General features: G+C 39.8%; 1 protein-coding gene across 1 annotated transcript in view; it reads left to right on the top strand.

Moving 5' to 3' along the window:
- The window catches only part of TMEM87B (transmembrane protein 87B), an 83,865-nt gene that overhangs the window by 39,143 nt on the left and 24,432 nt on the right, over window positions 1–20,290 (top strand). Inside the window, exons 4-8 of the mRNA XM_007959514.2 lie at window positions 3,621–3,755; window positions 6,988–7,041; window positions 8,885–8,975; window positions 13,237–13,298; window positions 13,529–13,712. Coding sequence (XP_007957705.2) covers window positions 3,621–3,755; window positions 6,988–7,041; window positions 8,885–8,975; window positions 13,237–13,298; window positions 13,529–13,712 — 526 coding nt within the window. The remainder of the gene's footprint in view (window positions 1–3,620; window positions 3,756–6,987; window positions 7,042–8,884; window positions 8,976–13,236; window positions 13,299–13,528; window positions 13,713–20,290) is intronic.

The raw sequence follows: 20,290 nt of genomic DNA, 5'->3' as shown, positions 1-20,290 counted from the left end.
GGGAGACAGCTCGGGGCAGGAGAGTATGGAGGGATGGACACTGGGAAGAGGTAACTATGGGGAGGAAGTGGGAGGGGAGCTGTTGCATTGTGGTAAAGTGTGGTCAATGACATGAGACAAAGTATGTGTGAACTGCTGTATGGAAAGCGAATTTGCTCTGTAAATCTTCACCCAAATCACAATAAATTAAAAAAAGAAAAGAAAAGAACATCATCCATGAAAAAGGCAAGAGGTCACTTAAAAGACGAGAAAAGAAAAAAAAGACCAAAATGGATGTCAGAAGAGACTCTGAAACTTGCCTTTGAATGGACAGTAGCTAAAGCAAATGGAAGAAATGACAAGGTAAAAGAGCTAAACAGAAGATCTCAAAGAGCAGCTCGAGAAGACAAAGCCAGTTACTATAATTAAATGTGCAAACACTTGGAGTTAGAAAACCAAAAGGGAAGAACACGCTCAGCATTTCTTAAGTTGAAAGAACGGGAAAAAATGTAAGCCTTGAGTTGCAATATTGAAAGATTCTATGGGCAAAATATTGAATAATGCAGGAAACATCAAAAAAAGATGGAAATAAAACACAGTCACTGTACCAAAAAGAACTGGTGGATCTTCATCCATTTCAGGAGGTGCCATATGATCAAGAACCAGTGGTACTGAAGGAAGAAGTCGAAGCTGCAGTGAAGGAATCGGCAAAGAACAAGGTTCCAGGGATTGAGATGTTTCAACAAACAGATGCCCCTCTGGAGGCACTCTCTCAATTATGCCAAGAGATTTGGAAGACAGCTACCTGGCCAACTGCCTGGGAGAGATCCAAATTTGTATGCATTCCAAAGAAAGGCGATCCCACAGAATGTGGAAATTATCGAACAATATCATTGATATCGCATGCAAGTAAGATCTTACTGAAGATATTTAAAAAACAGTTGCAGCAGTATATTGACAGAGAACTTGCAGAGGTGCAAGCTGGATTCAGAAGAGGACGTGGAACAAGGATATCATAGCTGCTCTCTGATGGATCTTGGCTCAAAGCAGAGAATACCAGAATGATGTTTACTTTGTGTTTTATTGACTATGCAGAGGCATTTGATTGTGTAGATCGTAGCAAATTGTGGATGATATTGAGAAGAATGGGAATTCCAGAACACTTGATTGTGCTCATGAGGAACCTGTACATTGACCAGGAGGCTATTGTTCAAACAGAAGAAGGGGACACTGCGTAGTTTAAAATCAAGAGGGGAGTGTGTCAGGGTTGTATCCTTTTCCCATACTTATTCAATCTATATGCTGAGCAAGTAAGCCGAGAAACTGGACTGTATGAAGAACATGGCATTCAAGATCGGAGGAAGAATCATTAACAACCTGTGATACGCTGATGACACAACTTTCCTTGCTGAAAGTGAGGATGACTTGCGGCACTTACTGATGAAGACTGAAGAATACAGCCTGCAGTATGGATTACATCTCAACATAAAATAAAAATCCTCACAACTGGACCAATAAGCATCATCACGATAAATGGAGAAAAGATTGAAGTTGTCAAAGACTTCACATTGCTTGGCTCTACAATCGATGCCAATGGAAGCAGCAGTCAGGATGTTAGATGACATATAGCACTGGGCAAGTTGGCTGCAAGGGAACTCTTTCAAGTGCTGAGGAGCAAGGATGTCTCCTTGAGGAGTGAGGTGCGCCTGGTGCAAGCCATGAAATTTTCAGTCTGCTCATATGCATGTGAGAGCTGAACAATGAATAAGGAAGACCCAAGAAGAATTGATGCTTTCGAGTTGTGGTGCTGGTGAAGAATGGCTGAAAGTACCATGGACTGCTAAAACAACTAACAGGTCTGTCTTGGAGGATGTGCAGCCAGAATGCTCCTTGAAAGTGAGAATGGCCAGACTTCGTCTCATCTACTTTGGTCATGTTTTCAGAAAGGACCGTTCCCTGGAGAAAGATGTCATGCTTGGTAAGGTGGAGGGTCGACGAAAAAGGGGAAAACCCTCAGCGAGATGGATTGAGACAGTGGCTGCTACGATGGGCTCAAGGATAGCAAGGATCGTAGAGCTGGTGCGGGATCGGGCGGTGTTTCGTTCTGCTGTGCATGGGGTCGCTATGAGTCAGACACTACTTGACGGCACTTAACAGCAACAACACAAGCCATCTGTTTTGCAAAACATCCTTCAGTTTGAATATTTTTGCTATTTTTTCATGATTTGACTCAAATTACACGTTTTTGGTAGGACTACTACAAAATATGAGGTGTGTTTTTTTTGTGATGTTACCTTTGATCAGTTGGTTGAGATAACTGCCAGCTTGTCCACTGTAAAGTTACTATTTTTTTAATTTGTTATTAATAACAGCTTGTGAAGTAATACTGGTCAAACTCTGTAAATGTCCTTTTTTTTTCCCATCAAGCTGTACCCACTTGTTTTAACATCCTCTGTTGATTGTTGCCTGCCAAATCATTTATTACTATTCTAATTGCTAAATCATGATTTTCAAATTCCTTATTTTCCTCTGTACTTATTACCTTTAATAAGGATGAGCTTTCCCTTTTATCTACTACCTGTCAATAAATCATCAATATGGATACATTAAGTATATAGATTATAATTTATTGCCAGTGATTTATTTTGTCAGATCATCCCATATTTGGCCAGTGGTAACCAACATACCCTTTTCTTGATGACTGGGAGCTGCCATGAAGAGTGTGATTTTTTTCATTGGTTCTAGAATGGGAGGCGAAGTTTTTGTGGTGCAGTGATTAAGTGTTGGGCTGCTAATCAAAAGGTCAGTGGTTAAACCCATTAGCAGTTCTGCAGGTAGCCTTGACAGACATGAAAATCAACATATCCTGACAGTCTGTTCCCATAAACACTGTAGCTTGGGAAACCCTATGTCCTATAGGGTGGCTGAGAGTCAGAATGGACTCCAAGCCACACAACCACCACCAGATAGGAAAAAGGACAAATTAGATTGTTGATGTGTAAATGAGGGGGAATTCTGGTGGTGTAGTGCCTAAGGCATTTGACTGCTAACCAGCAGGCTGGCCAACTGGACAGCCACTCCTTGGAAGGAAGAATGGGCAATCTACTTCCCTAGAGATACCGCCTCGGAAACCCAAGGAGGGGTCGCTGTGAGTCAGATTGGACTCCATGACAGTGAGTTTGGTTTGACGTGAATGAGGATCTCTTCTGCACTCAGTTGGGTTAGCCACCTTTGTTTTGTATTACTTGGGGATTTATTTAAATAGTTGGTTTATCTTTCCCTGTGGTCAATTACTGCTTTCTTTAGAAAATATCTTACCTGGGTTAAAATAGAAACAAGTGTAAGGCAAAATATGTTTTATTGCTCTTGAATCATTTCCTTGTGATAGTATCTTAACAACTTTTCTTACTGTAAGATTATGTTTGTATTATGAATTACTGTACCTGAACACATTGGAATTGCAAAAAATGTTATGATTACCTCAGTTATGTTTAAACTTATTTTCAAAACTGTGTTCTTTTTGCTGTTTTGTTCTACTCCAAACTGAACACACTTGATATTATTTAGATACTAAGTTTTATTTATCTTTTTGGATAAAAAGTCTAGAAATAAGTTATAACGCAGAATTTTACCTTGGGTAGGAGCAGTTACGAAACCATGAACTCTCTGTTGATGAAGACTTTTGTGGCCATTATTTCAAGAATATTGATTGTTGGACAACAAAACATGAAAACTTAGATTGCAACAGTGATTTACAGGTGTTTCCCTCATTGACTGTGAGTATCTGCTTTGCTTTATTAAAAAAGAGTTTATTTTATTCCCAGTGAATACACTGTTGTTGTTGTTGTTGTTATGTGCCGTCGAGTCAGCCCTGACTCATAGCGACCCCTCCTTGGGTTTCCGAGGCAGTATCACTACGGAAGTAGGATTGCCCAACCTTCCTTCCGAGGAGTGGCTGGTGGGTTTGAACCGCCAGCCTTCTGGTGAGCAGGCAAGTGTCTTAGCCACTATGCTACCAGAGCTCCCAGTGAATACATATCAAGTTAAATTCTATTTTCTTGGTATTTTTTTAAAGACTAGTGCTTATTTTTTCAATTTGTAGATTAATTTAGTTTTTTTGTGTGTGTATAATAGTACATAATAAGTAAGATATTGCCACCATTGTTCTATTTCTCTGTACCCCTTTCAGAATCCTTCAAAGAGTCTTTTATGCTCTATCTCTAATTCATCTCTCATTCTTTATTCTGTCCACTCCAATCAGTCTTTTGTTCCCACCATTCCAACACAACAGTTCTAGTCAAGATCTCCAGTGACCTTCACATTGTTAAATCCAGTAGTTTGTTGTCAGTCTTCACCTTCTTGACTTACCAGCATTTAATACGCTTGAACAGCCCTTTTTCCTTAATGCACTTCATCCACTTGGCTTTCAGAATACTGTTTTCTGGTTTTCCCATACCCTTTCTGGGTGTTCCTTCTTCATCTCTCTTGTTGGGGTTCCTCTTCTCCATATATTGGGAGGCTTCAATGCTCAGTTCTTGGTCTTCTTTTCTATTTATACTTCTTCCCTTGCTCATCTTATCCTGTCACATTGTTTTAAATGCTATCTGTATCCTGTTGACTTCTAAATTTATATCTTTAGCCTCAACTAATTTATCCAAGTATCTATAGTTGGATGACTTAACAGATAATCTGAAAGTCAGCGTGTCCAGAGTAGAATTCCTGATCTTCTCCTATAAACCTGCTTCATGTAGAGCCTTTCACATTTTAATCGATGGTAATTCTCTTCTTATTGTTGCTCAAGCCAAAAACTTCTTTCTTGATACCATTCTTTTTCTCACACACAATTCTGTAGAAAATTCTTTTGAATCTGTAATAAAAATAAATCCAGAATTTGAATGGATCTCACTGCGTCTGCCTTGGTCTTAGTCACCATTATCTTCTTGCCTTAATTATTTCAGTAGCCTTCTAACTGGTCTTCCTTTTTCTGGTCTTGTACCTCTATAGACAAAGCATCAGAGATTCTATTAGAATGTAGATTAGGTAATTTTATTTCTCTGCTCAAACCTTGCCATGGCTCCCTGTTTTCCTCAGATCTAAGCTGAAATCCCTGTAATGGCCTATAATGTCTTACATGACTGGACCTTCCCTTACTTCACTGGCCTTTTCTCCTTCTAGTCTTTGTCTTACTCTATTCCAATCTCACTGACCTCTTTTCTTCTCCTCAGACATTCCAGGCACACTCTTGTCTTTGCACTGGCTGTTCCTACCACCTGGAATGCTCTTCCCCTAGATATTTGCTAAGTAACTCCTCCATCAAGTCTTTTACTCAAATCCTGTTTTCTCAATAAGGCCTATCATGACCATAAACTCTGTATTGTTGGTTCATCTGTTTATTTCTATTACAGTATTGACTATTTTAATTATTGTAATTTTATAATATGTTTTGATATCCAAAGGTCAAGTACCCTCAGTATTCTTATTTAGCCATTTTTGATCATTCGTCTCATTTGCTTTTCTAAATGAACATTAATGTTGATATTTTTATTATGTTAAAAAAAAATCCTTTGGGATTCTGATAGGAGTTGGGTTCAATTTATGTTGTGCTTTGGAGAGGGTCAATATCTTTATAATATCTTTATAATCCTTATAATATCAGGAAAATAATACAACTCTCCATTTATTTAATTTTGTCTTTCAGTAAAATTTTATACTTGTCTTTGTGCATGTTTTATATATTTTTGTTAGCGTCATACTTCTTGCCTGATGTATTCAATTAAATACCCCTATTCAAAAAAATAACTAAACTTCAGTACTAAAGATTTAAGTATAAACATTTATCTGTAGTCTTTTTAATAATATCAAATAATTAATCACAGTTTAAAAGTACACCTTTAGTAGAATGACACTGTTAGAACTCCGTCAGCACTCAACGACCACGCCACACACCAGGGTACCCAACAGGAGATTTTATTAAAGAGGCGAAAGGGCGCCTGCACTGAGGAAGGACAGACGAAGAAGAGGAGGAAGAAGAGGAGAAAAGAGAAGAAGAAAGAAAGAGGAAGAAGAGAGAGGAAGAAGAGGAAGAGAAGAGGAAGAGAGGGAAGCAGGGGAGAGGGTGGTCTTATATAGACCTGGGGTTAGGAGGTTGTATGTCCGAGCTGGGGGAAGGAGTCTTAACCTATCAGAAGCTATGTTGCCTTTTAAAATTTGCACCTTGCAGGAAGCTCAGTTTCGACTTCCTTTAACTGACTTATGACCTTGGGCGGGGCAGCAGGGAATGAAGAAGAACCCGGAAGAGCCACGCAAGATGGCGTGGCATATCTCTAACAAACTCAGTCATGGTTTATCCATAGGATGAAATACTCTGGTTATTAAAAGTTAACGTAGGAGACTTGTAAAGAGCTAAAGGATTCTTGTGATGCTTTTTTAATGGGAAAATACTTATAAAATAGGCTTTACTTTTCAATTACAGTTAGAAAAGAGCGTGGATGGTTATATTCTAAAATGCTAACAGCAGTCATCCCTGAGTATGAGGTTATGGGTCATTTTAATTTATTTTTGTTCTTCTGTGAATTCTGAAATGAAAATAGGTCTTAAGTAAAAAGTTTAAATGAGTTCTTTACAAAATTTGTGTTGAAGTGTGATAAACATACAGAAAAGAGCTCATATCATAAGTGTACAGCTTGATAAATTTTCAGAAAGTCAACATGCCTGTGTAAACACCACCCAGGTCAAGAAAACATGTTTGTACCCTAGAGATGCTCCCCTCATACTTCCTTTTCCTCCGTAACACCCTCTCTACCAACAGTAACCACTGTTTTGATTAAAGAAGTCATTTTTAAAAAGCAGGATTTTGTTACTCATATTTAGGGTATAGTAAGATTTGTTCTCTCATGTTCAGCTTTCAAATCTTTCTTTCCTTAACACATTTTTTCCCCTTAATTGTTAATTTTTCCGCATACAAGTGTAACAGTGTGAAATGAAATTGTATTATTCCTTTCTTGCCAGAATAAAGAACTAATACCAAATACCAGAAATGTTTCAAACCAAGGAGGATCAATGGTAAGTCATTTTATTTGTCTTTAAATCAAAGATACAAATTACAGTAGGATTTTTAAAAGTCTGTTGATAGCCAGATATTTGTAAAGTGACATAATATAGAGTTAATACAGAGTTGGGAAAGAAAAAGAGAATATTATTTAAAATAGTTCAGGCATTCTTCATAGATATTTTGGGTTTGGTTTTAGACTACTGCAGTAAAGCAAATATTTCAATAAAGCAAGTCACATGAGTATTTTGTTTCCCAGCTTATATAAAACTATGTTTATACTATACTGGAGTCTATTCAGTGTGTAATAGCATTATGAAAAAATTGTAATATTGTGAAAATGCCCAAAGTATGACAGACACGAAGTGAGCACATACTGTTAGAAAAATGGCACCAATAGTCTTGCTCGGCACAGAGTTGCCAAAAACCTTCAATTTGTAAAAAATACAGTCTCTACAAAGCATAATAAGATGAAGTATGCCTTTATGTTTTCTTACATATGTGTATGAGTTTTGTATATACTGTTGCTGTCTTTGTTTTTGTAATTTAAGATTAAGAATGTTTTTTTTTTTTCCCTTTTCTTTGAAAAATAAAATTACATTTCCATATGTCCACAAGGGGGTGGCAAAAATTTGGCATTTAGGAAAGAGTAGAAGTCAGAAGATTGAGTAAGCGGTGAGAGGGTCAGCAGGAGTTGTGTGTAAGGACTGAAAGCAGGTTTAGGAGGACCTAGTGTTTGTATGTACACTATGGTTCCTGTTTCCTGTTTTCTTCAGTCAACTTTGAGGGAACTCTGATAGTGGAAGGGCATTCACCCATCAGTAGCCAGGACAAACTCTGCATTTATATAGAGTCTGTTGTAGGTAGTGAAGTTAAGAAACAAAAGGAGAGGCAGGAAATGTTTCAGAAGAAGGAATATAAAACGTTTTGGCCTAGTTCTGTGGAGGAGTTGGAGTGTTTGTAGTGTCTGCCAGCCAGCCAATACCAAACAGCATGTCACAATCCAGTTTTATTCCTCAGTGGGGCCCTACAGTACCTTCAGGGATTTGAATCATCTAGCCTATATAAAATTTACAGCCTGTAATGGGGTCGCTGTGAGTAGGAAATGATTCAATGGCAGTGAGTTTGTTTTTTTTGGTTTAGCGTATACACTTAATCTGAGTCATTTCTGACAATATTATCTGCCTTCCTCCTCCCCTAACTCAATTTAAAAGTAATACATTTAATTAAAACTGGATGCTTGATAATATTAGGATAAAATTTTGAGAAGGGTGGCATTAGAAAGAATATTCAAATGATAATAGATAAAACATAGAAAGGTACTACTAAGGTGAAGAGAGGACTTGTAGAAATGTAAAAGAAAAACATTGAAATGTGAAAAAAAACTTTTTCTTCCTTTTTCATCCTCTTGAACGAGTTCTGCTGATGCAGTGGTTAAAGCGTTTGGCTGCTAACCAAAAGGTCAGCAGTTTGAACCCACCAGCTGCACGGCAGGAGAAAGGTGATGAGGCAGTCTGCTTTTGTAAAGATTCACAGCCTTGGAAACCTCATGGGGGCATTCTACTTTTTCTGTAGACTTGCTATAAGTGGAATCGGCTCAGTAGCTACAGGTTTGGTAGTGGGTTTTACCATCATTTGGGAGGATGGCGGTAAAAAAAAAAAAAAAAAAAAGTGGGTAAAATACCTGCCCTTCCATGCTTGCTGCTCCTTTTCTCTCTCTCGTGGGGTTTTTTTTTTTTTTAATAATCTCAATTCAATCTCTAAAACTTGTTTTAAAATATGACAAACAATTGTTTATTTTATCTTATATGGCAATTTTAAAAAATAACATTAAGGGTATTTATTTTCCTGTTTCAGGATGTTGTTGCCCGAACACAGAGGGATGGGTTTCATATCTTTATTGTTTCTATTAAAACGGAAAAAACAGATGCAAACTGGAATTTGAATGGTATAGTTAAACTGCATGCATGTTTATTGTTTCCATTTACTATATTTTGTATTTTGTTGTTGGCCTGGATCTACATACTGTGTTAAAAACACATCATGCAAAAATGAGTTTTGGTTAATTGAACTTTTATTTTTGGGACTTAAAACTTTATTTTTGTCTTAATTCCAACATTTATTTTAAAAAATGTGTTGAAAATTTCATTCTGACAATTAGAAAATTTTAAAAACTCATACTTCATAGTGGGCTGTAACATTCTCTATCCTTGTAGATTTTAAATAGTTTTTTAACATGTAGAAATGAGTAAGCAGCATCTTAATTGTATTTGAAATAGATTATATTGTTTATTTTATGAAAATGGCCATCATCAGGAGTTTAAAATATTTGTTCTTTGAAAAGTATTTCAAAGGGTCTGTCTGCAGCCTAGGAGTAGAAGTAGTATGTCTGCCAACTGTGGTGCCTGTGGTCTCCTCACCCTCACCCCACATGAGACTGAACCCTCTGTGTGTATCTAATTACAAAAAGTTCCCTAGTGCCTGTGGTAGTTAAATTTGTATGTCAACTTGGCTGGGCCTGGTTGAGTGGCTGGGCAGCTGGTGGTAGTTATTCTCCATGATGAGACTGGCAATCAGCTCCATGGTGGGATCTTCCACAAGCAGCTGAGTAGCTGCCTTTGGGATGTGGTCTGCTTTCTGTATATAAGGAGAAGCCTTGGGGATTGTCTCTAGCTTGTGGCATGCCTGAACCTTGCATGTAGCCGTGTGATTGTTCATTGGCCTGCCTTGTGGTTCGGTAACATCAGGACTGTGCCATTTCATTTGCCGACCTTGGGCTTGTTAGCCTCAGCACCCAGTAGCTGCCTGAGTGAAGAGATGCCTCTGGCTTCAGTGGGCAGGGAACAAGAGGCAGAGCTGAAGCCCAAGGTCTAGGGGCTTTCACACAGCCCCTAGAGCCTGGTACTTTGAACTCGAACTTCTAGCCTCCTGAATTGTAAGAGAATAAACTCCTATTTTGTTAAGAGCATCCCATTTATGGTTTATATTCCTGTTGAAATGGCACTTCATAACCAGAACAGTGCCTAATGCAAGAATGAGCTCCCAGTAAGCAGTTTGCAAGGGAATGAATGCTTTCATGAATCCTACAGTTGCTTTGTTGAGGCATTTTTTTTTTTTTAATTGTATTCATTTGGGGAGACTCCCTGGCTTTCAGAGTTGGGTTGGCTGTAATCTTTATAGAAGCTGCTCACCAGGTGTGGGTCTTACACACTGCTGCCGAGTGGGTTTGAACAGGCAACCTTTGGGTTACTAGCTTAGTGCAGACCATCTGTACCACCCAGGGACCATACCCTACAACTGCTTTGGCTAATGTTTTCTGGAGTGGGTGTCTGCTGGGTAGCCAATACCAAACAGTGTGTGACAATCCTGGAGATTTGTATATTGCTCTGATTTATCCACTGGAAACGGAGGTAAAGCCAGGCTTTGCTTTTGAGAAGTGTCAAGTCTGAAGAGGCTGGGAAACGTGAGGCTAGACAGGCATTGCTGCAGAGATGGCACAGAGCTGGTATACCACGGGCCTGGGCAGGGGAGCTGGTAAGGTAGCTACTCTGGAAGATTGTGTACATAGGGTTTCCTCTAAGAGATGGCATCTGAAATTGGGAGGGGCTGGCATGGGTCAGGTCATGCCAAATAGAAGTAGTGACCTAGGGATCACCCTTTACCTAGCCTGCACTTCCTTCCCAGACAAGCTACTTTTTTCCCCTGACACCAGCAGGCAGTTTTAAGCCCTTGCTTGGCAAAGTAGAGGGTCAGAGAAAGAGAAGACAACTCTCAACAAGATAGAGCGACACAGTGGCTTCAATGATAGGCTCAAGCATAGCAGCAATTGTAAAGCTGCTGCAGGACTGGGCAGTGTTTCGTTCTGTTGTATGTTGGGTCGCTGTGGGTCAGAACCAACTCAGTGGCACCTAACAAGAGCAGTAACTGGAGTACTTGCTGAGCCCTGCATGTCTTGCATTGTATTTGGCACTTAGTGTTCATTATTGCTATCGTGTACAGCAACCCAGCCTGTGTGCTTGAGCAGTAATTTATCCCAAGTTATATTAACAAAATCATTAATATCACACAGGCAAGTAAAATTTTGCTGAAGATAATTGGAAAAAAAAAAAAAAAAGGTTACAGCAGTACGTTGACAGGGAATTGCCAGAAATTCAAGCTGGATTCAGAAGAGGGCATGGAATGAGGGATAACATTGCTTATATAAGATGGATCTTGGCTGAAAGCAGATAATACCAGAAAGATATTTACTTGTATTTTATTGACTATGCAAAGGCATTTGACTGTGTGGGTTGTAACAGATTATGGAGAACATTGTGAAGAATGAGGATTCCAGAACACTTAGTTGTGCTCATGAGGAACCTGTACCCAGACCAAGAATCAAACAGAACAAGGGGATACTACATGATTTAAAAGTAAGAAAGATGTACATCATGGTTGCATTGTTTCACCACACTTACTCAGTCTGTATGCTGAGCAATTAGTCTGAGAAGCTGGACTATATATATGAAGAAGAAGGTGGCATCACAATTGGAGGAAGACCCATTAACAATCTGTCATATGCAGATGACACAACCTTGCTTGCTGAAAGTGAAGAGAACTTGAAGCATTTACTGATGAAGATTAAAGAATACAACCTTCAGTATGGATCATAACTCAACTTACGGAAAAGTCCTCACAACTGGACCAGTAAGCAACATCATGATAAATGGAGAAAAGATTGAAGTTTTTAGGGATTTCATTTCATTTGGATCCACAGTCAATGCCCATGGAAGCAGCAGTCAAGGACTCAAAAGAGCAAGGAAACAGTTAGTCCAAAGGACTAATGGACCACGTGAACCCCAGCCTTTATGACCCTAAAAGCTGAAGAATTAGATGGTGTCTGGCTACCACTGCTTATTGCTCTGATAGGAATCACAGTAAGAGGTCCTGGATAGAGTGGGGGAAAATGTGGAACAAAACTCAAAATCATCAAAAAGGCCAGGCTTACTAGTCTGATGAAGACTGGTAGAACCTCCGAACTTATGGCCTTTAGGCACCATTTAAGCTAGGAACAGAACTGAACCCCTATGACAAAACTTTCAGCCAAATGATAGACCTATAAGGTGAACAGTAATACCAGAGGGCTTGTGCTCATTAGAACAATCAAGCATATGAGATCAAAAGGACAGCATTTGCCCAGTGATAGAGCTAGGAAACGGGTAAGGGATGGGAAGGAAAGATGAAGAAGAATGGATGGGTACAAGGAGGAAGTGAGAAGAATGCTGGTACAGTGTGGGGACTGTGAATGTCACAAAACAGAATGTGAATGGATTTGCTGTGTAAACTTTCATGTAAATTACAGTTAAAAAGAAATCAGAGGACATAATGCATTGGGCACATTTGTTGCACTAGACCTCTTTAAAGTGTTTAAGAACAAAGATGTCATTTTGAAGACTTAAGGTGCACCTGGCCCAAGCATGGTACTTTCAGTAACCTCATATATATGTGAGAGCTGGACAATGCATAAGGAAGACCACAGAAAAATTGATGCATTTGAGTTCCATTGGCAAAGAGTATTGAATGTACCATAGACTGCTAGAAGGATGAACAAATCTGTCTTGGAGGAAGTACAGCCCCAGTGTGCCTTAGAAATGAGAATGGTGAGACTTTGTCATGTCAGAAGGGACCAATCTCTGGAGAGGAATATCATGCTAGGTAAAGTGAGGGTCAGTAGAAAAATGAGAAGACCTTCAACGAAATGGGTTGACACCGTGGCTGCAAAGATGGGTTCAAGCATGGCAGTGATTGTGAAGATGGCAGTGTTTTGTCCTGCTGTACACAGGGTTGCTGTGAGTTGAAAGTGACTCAACAGCACCTAACAACAACAATGATTAAGGAAGATAAAGTCCTCATTGAGATCCCTGAATCATCAAGGGAGACAGTCTAAAGCCTAGTTTGGTATCCAGTACTGCTCCTCTTTTCATATGTGATCAGGTTTTTGATACAGGTTTTTATAATAGCATGTACACAAATGAAGGTATTTTGATAAGATTATGTGATCAAATAATTAGTAATGATTTAATGTCTTGTTTGTGCTAGGTAAAAATTCTGTATTTTGTTAGCTTGGCTTATGTTTATAGAGCTTTCTCTAAATGTACTTACATTTAGAAACTGTACTGATTGTTAATTAATCTTGGCATTTCATTTCATCCCCACTTTCCCTTCCCTAGTTTCTCTTTCTATGATGGGCCCTCATGGATATATCTCTGCATCAGATTGGCCTCTAATGATTGTGAGTATTTTCTGTTACTTTTTTTTTTAATATATAGTTTGCATCCTAACTGGAAAATTCTTAAATTTTAAGATCTCCATGGTGATAATCCTTTAGTAGCTAATGCTTTGACATACCCTCTATTCCTGGTTTCAGAGTGGAAAATGAACTCTTAGATAGTTGAATGTAGAAATGTCTCCTTTTAAATGATCAAGAGCCTTAACTGACTAAAATTCCTTCTCTTCCTACAGTTTTACATGGTGATGTGTATTATTTATATTTTATATGGTGTACTCTGGCTGATGTGGTCTGCTTGTTACTGGAAAGATATCCTAAGAATCCAATTCTGGATTGCAGCTGTTATTTTCCTGGGAATGCTTGAAAAAGCAGTTTTCTATTCTGAGTACCAAAACATCAATAGCACTGGACTGTCAAGTAAGTAATAACTGTATAAGTACAGTATGATCCAAGAGGCTTCTAGCATTTGTGAGCAGAGGTATGGGAGTAATGATTTTGGAGCAACCATATTGCAGATGAAGAGGAGGGAAGCCAAAAAGAGAATGTCAGAATAGGACTCTGATCTGGGCTAACAAGAAGACATATCTTCATTTTCTACTTTCCTTCTCGCTGTCAGTCACCCTCCTGGGGAGAGGAAATTCCCATTCACTAAGGTTCAGCCTTCCAGTGATTAGATTAAAACAATACACAGTTCTAGAAAGGAGAATGTAGGTACTGGCAACCCTTTTAATGTTCCATTCCCCCCTCCCCCGCCCCATGAGCTTTCTTCTTCCTTCCCTTCAAAAAAGAACATGAAAGAAATGTAGCCACAGGGGGTACAATCAGTGCACCAAGTTTGGATGCTTTCTTGCATATTCTCTAGCCTTTCATTCTTCCAAACAGCTACTTAAGACCACTATTCCAGTTTACACAGTGAAATGTGTGAAGCAGGGAAGGGATATAATTGAGCATCCTCAGACGCATGCCCTAGATTTCTAAAAGGAGATTTCCAAAGGAGAGGGAAGTAAAGATAATCTCACTGCTAAAACTTTGGAAGGTAAAATAGCCCAAAAGCATTGAATGATCTCAAGAATGTGCTTCTGAGTGATCAGTTACAAATGATCTTGGTATAGATTTTCAAAGGGCATGGTCATATCTGCTGTTTGCTTTAAAGCATAGCAAAAAGACAAAGTGCACTGGACTGTAGATGAAACAAGATTAGCATAATGTTGATAATTATTGAAGCTAGGTGATAGGTACATGGGAGCTCATTATACTGCTTTCTCTAGGTGGGGAGTGTTTGAGATTTTCCAAAATAAAAGTTTAAAAACATAAAAGAATAAAGAAAGGACTGACAACCAAGGATGTAAATGAGAGGTATTGTTACTGTATAAGAAGTTTTTGTGGATTTTTAGTGCTCTAATAAACCAAATAATGAAGGAAGGGTTGGTCTGCTGCTTATGGCTGAGGATTACAGTAAGCATGAATGGTGGAGAAGATAGTTCAGCTCCTTTTCTGTTAGTGGTGTGAGCTTGAGGAAGAGAAGCAAAAGCCTGAGATTAGTGAATTGAGGAGAGTCAATTAGTCATCCTCAGGGAATTCAAGGCGTTTGTTTGAGATGGCACCAAAAGGGCTTGCAAGAGAAACCTTGGGCACCATCAACGTCTTTGAGGAGTCCTGTTGAATGAGAGAGGTGTCAGAAGACTAAACATAGGCTAATGTCATTTCAGATTTTCCCAAATGGGAATTTTGTGTCATAGGCTGTCTTGCTTAGCACTGATCATCTTCAAGGCATTTGACAAAATTTCTTGTGGACAGATGGAGAAATATGAGCTGAAAACTAGTTGTGCAATCATCAAAGGGTACATTTAGATAATCACTTGTTAGTCTTGTCATTGAAGTCCCCGAGTGCGCAAACATATGATGGGGACTTGGGGAGGTGGGCATCTGACCTCTTATAACTTCACAAGGTGGAAGGATAATCAAGATTAACAGTCCAAGGTTGATTCCTGTGGGGTGGAGGTCAGCCATATCTCCTCTCTCCCACCTTTTATCAATTCCGACACCACTGTCTCTCCCTTAGCACTCTGTTTCTCTGCTAGGTTCAATAATTAGTTGCAATGGCCACATAGAACTCAGACAAAACTCATGATTATGAAGTTTATTAGGGAAGTAACAGGTTACAATTCAGGATCTAGGACAAATCAGGCCACAGTTCTTTAGTCAGGACTGCTTCTTAGTTGTGCCTATAAGCAGACCTCTCTGGCCTCTGGGCCCTTCAGCCTAGCCTCTGCCTGCTTGAGCTAGTGTTACAAAGCTCTTTAGCACCACCAATAAATGCCCAGAGGCACTGCACTACACCAGTCAGCCTTGGCCAGAAGGCACTCAGTCCTCTTCCACCAGAGTCCACAAGCCTAGCTCCACCTACAAGTGCTTGGAGGTATCCCACTCTGCCAGGAAGCCTCCTGCCTGAAAGCTCTTAGCTTTCTCACTCCATTGGACTGCTGCCTCTGCTGCCATCATTTCTTTACTGCTGCGGCTTAACGTCATCTAGTGTTATAGCTTTCTGTCTCTGAGTCTAGAAGGTTCTCAGTGCAGGGATCCGGGGTCCAGAAGATGTGCTCTACTCCCTGCTCATCTTTTTTTGGTTCCTCTGTGCTTGTTTCTCTCTCCTTTTATCTCTTATAAAATAAAAGGTGTCGCTCAAGGGTGGTGACTTGAGTGCATCCCATCCTAATCCTGCCTCATTAATTTAACAAACATGAAATAATCCTCATTAACATAATCTAATCCTGCCTCATTAACACTTAGAGGTCAGGATTTATAATGCATCCAGTGGAGAACAGTTACATCAAATTAAAAAATGGAGGGCAGCCACACAATACTGGGAGTCATGACATAGCCAAGTTGACACATAACCCTCCTACCCAGTCTTTGTATGGGAGTCTTAATGACTTTGGCTAGAAGGGCCATATTATGTAATTCACTGCAGTGACTTTCCTAAAGGTTGGTGGTTCAAACCCACTCAGTGGCACTTAAAGTAAAGCCTGGTGATTTGCTTCCATAAAGATTATAGCCAAGAACTGTGGAACAGTTCTGCTCAGTAACACATGGGATGGTGGGTTTGGCTTTGGTTTAGTCTTGTATTCTAAAGCTGTGCTGTCTAGTATGATAGCCCAGACAGTGGCTGGCTATTTAAATTAAATAAAATATAAAAATTCAGTCATACCAGCCATCTTTCAAGTGCTCAGTAGCCACACATGGTTACTAGTGTTTACTGTGTTTATTTGATAACATAGATCTAGAATATTTTATCATCACAGAAAGTTCTGCTGGGCATCATTGATCTAGAGCAGTGACCTTAGAGGACACAGTAGCACTGCCCCTTAGAGCAGTGGTTTTCATCCCTGACATTAGTATCACTTGAAGAGCTTTTAAGACTATACCATTGCCAGATTCTGGTTGGAATAGGCCTAGAACTTGTAAAAACTTCCCAGGTGATTGTAAGGTGCATCTAGTGTTGAGAACCATTGGAGTAGAAGAAGTTTTAAATGGTGTCTGTTTCATAGGTTTTAGACTTTGTTGATTTTTTTATTCTTGTTGGTTGGTCAGTTAGCATTTATTGTGCATGTATGTATGTTTGTAAGTAGAGCATTCTGTTCAGTTTTGTGGATAATGTGAGACTGGCAGGAGTTACAAATACTCAGGGTCATAAAGAATCATTTTAGATAAACTCTTCTTACCTAATAAGATATGATGGGATGCAAAGAGATTTGACATCTTGAATGCTGTTGCCATTGAGTTGGTTCCAACTCATAGTGACCCTATAGGACACAGTAGCACTGCGCCAGAGGGCTTTCAAGGCTGTAATCTTTAGGGAAGCAGACTGCCTCATCTTTCTTCCATGTGGCCTGTTTTGGTTTCTTCATGCTGCTCTAACAGAAAATACCACAAATGGGTGGCTTGAACAAACAAGAGTTTATTCTCTTACAATTTTGGAGGCTAGAAGTCAAGTTTGAGTTCAAAGTGCCAAGCTCTAGGGGCTGAGTGAAAGCCCCTTGACCTTAGGCTTCAGCTCTGCCTCTTGCTCCTGGCCCACTGAAGCTAGAGGCTTTCTTCATTCAGGCAGCTGCTGGCTGCTGAGGCTGACACACACAAGGTTGACAGGTAAAAAGGCATGGTCCCAATATTAACAAACCACATGGCAGACCACAGATTCAAGTCCATTAAGAGTCCCAAGATCAGCTGACAACATGGCAGGCTGCTGAATAATAACTTGGCTACATGTAGGATTGAAGCATGCCAAAAACTGCAGACCATTCCTAAAGTTTCTCCTTATATACTGCAAGCAGACGACATCCCTAAAGCAGCTACTCAGCTGCTCACAGTAGATTCCACCTTGGAGTTGATTACCAGTCTCATCATGGGAAACAGCTATATCCAGCTGCCCAACCATTCAAAACCAGGTCCAGCCAAGTTGACACATAACCTGAACTACCACAGAGCTGCTGAAGGGTTGGAACCACAAACCTTTCAATTAGCAGCCAAAGCTTCAAAGAGCTTTGCCACTGTGTCACTCCTTGACATTCTGAATAGAAAGATGAATTTTAATAGGTAAGATCTCAAACTTGGGTTGCAAAAATACGCATGTGAAGTTGTTATAAGGATTTAAAGATTGCAACTGATGAAAAATAAACTCAGTATAAACAGTAGTAGGGTAGTTGCTTCCTACAAGCTCATAAAACCTTAGATTGGAAGAGGAGCAGAAGCAGGGAGGAGTTAAGAATTCTGCTCTGTAGACCAAGCTGCACGAGGAAGGTTGTATTTGTCTTACTTCAAGTAGAATATGGAGAGTTCAGACTGAGCAGCTCATGGAGGGATTTGAAAACATGTCCATTCTTACTCCTTAAACATTTGCTATCCTAAATCCTTTATTCACATTCTCTGCCCTCTCTCGGAGAGCTCATCCATGGTTTTCTTTAAAGCTTCATCTCTTGTCCAGATCAGTGCCCTGAGCTGCAGACTTATATATGCATTCACCTACTAGACATTTTATGAATGCTCTGCACACTCCTTAATCTCCATGTGGCAGAAATGGAACTTACCTTTTCTACCCTTGTACTTGACTCACTGTTCTGGTTACCTAGTGCTGCTCTGACAAGAATATACCACAAATGGGATGGCTTTAACAAACAGGAGTTTATTCTTACAGTTTTGGAGGCTTTAAGTCTGAGTTCAACGTGCCAGGCTCTAGGGTCTGGGTGAAAGCCCCTCAGCCTTGGGCTTCAGCTCTGCCTCTTGCTTCCCGCCCACTGAAGCTAGAGGCATCTCTTCACTCAGACAGCTACTGGCTGCTGAGGCTAACAAGCCCAACATTGATAAATAAAATGTCACAGTCCCGATGTTACCAAACAACACAGGAGGTCATTGATTCAAGTCCACTGAACGTCTCAAGAGCAGCAGAGCATGGCAGGCTGCTGAACAATGACATCGTACATGCAGGGTTCAAGCATGCCATAAGCTAGAGACCATTCCCCAAGGCTTCTCCTTATATACAGGAATCAGACCACATCTCTAAAGCAGCTACTCAGCTGCTCCTAGTAGATTCCACCATGGAGTTGATTACCAGTCTCATCATGGGGAATAACTACCACCAGCTGCCCTGCAGCAACTCAACCAGACCCAGCCAAGTTGACACACAAACTTAACTACCACACTCACCTACCCCAGACCTGCTGCTCCTCCAGGGCTTCTTCTCAGGGAATGGTACTGCCAGTAGACCTTAGATTATTCTTCATGCCTCTTCCTCTCACTGTTGTTCCAGATATGTGTCCAAGGCATTTTACAGGTCTCTTATGATTTCTTGTGGACAATGTGGAGAAGTGTGAGATAAAAGCAAGAATAATGAGGTGTATTCACAACTGGTTGTAGTACAACCGTATCTGTTTTCCGAGTATCTTTCTACTTCTCCCCATCTTCACTGTCAGCATTCTCATTATCTCTTACCTGGATTTCTTTAACAGCCTCCTGAACATTTTCCTTGCCACAGTCTTATACCTCACCAAGCCATTGTGGGTAGAACAACCTTGCTAAAATAATGCTATCTTTGTAACTTCAGGGGTCAGCAAACTTTTTCTGTAAAAAGCCAGATAATAAATATTTTCAGAGCTTTGTGTACCACTGGCTCTGTGCTGTAGCTATGCAACTGAGCCACAGACAGCATATAAATGAATGATAATAACTTTCTTTTAGTAAACTTCATTTACCAAACAGATGTAGGACCAGATATGAATCATGGGTTATAGTGTGTCAGTACCTCTTTTACAACTTGTCTACCATTAGTGACTTCCCATTGTCCTTACCGTCAGATACAAACTCCATAATGTAACCTAAAAACCCTGCCTCATCTTGACATCTCCCATTACACTCTCTGCTGCCCACATACTGAAATTTCACTTCTTGCAATATATTTTTCTTTTCTTCTTTTCTCCCCCATGCCTTTATGTATGGAATTTCCTTTCCTTTTCCTTCCCCTTCTCCATCTGGTTTAATACCTACTTAGCCTTCAAGTCCTAATTTACATGTCATTTCTTATGAGAAGCTTTTCTGGATCCATCTGTACCTCCCATAAGTGTGGATCAAATTGACCTCCTCTGTAAACTCAAGGAATACTCTCTACTCTCTAGCACTTTCCACATTGAATTTTGCCCAGAGGACAAGCTACAGATAGGTGGGGATCAGGGTGTCTTTTTCATTATTAGAGCCATACCTCTCAGTACACAGTAGGATCATAGTGAATAAATGTTATTTATTTATTTATTTATTTGTTACTATTGTTTTTTATTACTGTGATTTGGGTGAAAAGTTTACAGACCAAATTCACTTTCCATACAGCAGTTCACATACACATTGTCTGATGATGTTGACAGTTTACCCCAATGCAACACCTCCCCTCTCACTTCCTCCCAATAGTTACCTCTTCCCTGTGTCCATCCCTCCATGTACTCCTGCCCCCT

This window comes from Orycteropus afer, unplaced genomic scaffold (assembly GCF_000298275.1).
Source record: "Orycteropus afer afer isolate SDZICR_OR568_19922 unplaced genomic scaffold, OryAfe1.0 scaffold00017, whole genome shotgun sequence".
NCBI lineage: Eukaryota > Metazoa > Chordata > Mammalia > Tubulidentata > Orycteropodidae > Orycteropus > Orycteropus afer.
The sequence above is the reverse complement of the archived record's forward strand: the minus strand, read 5'-3'. Positions and strand labels throughout refer to the sequence as shown.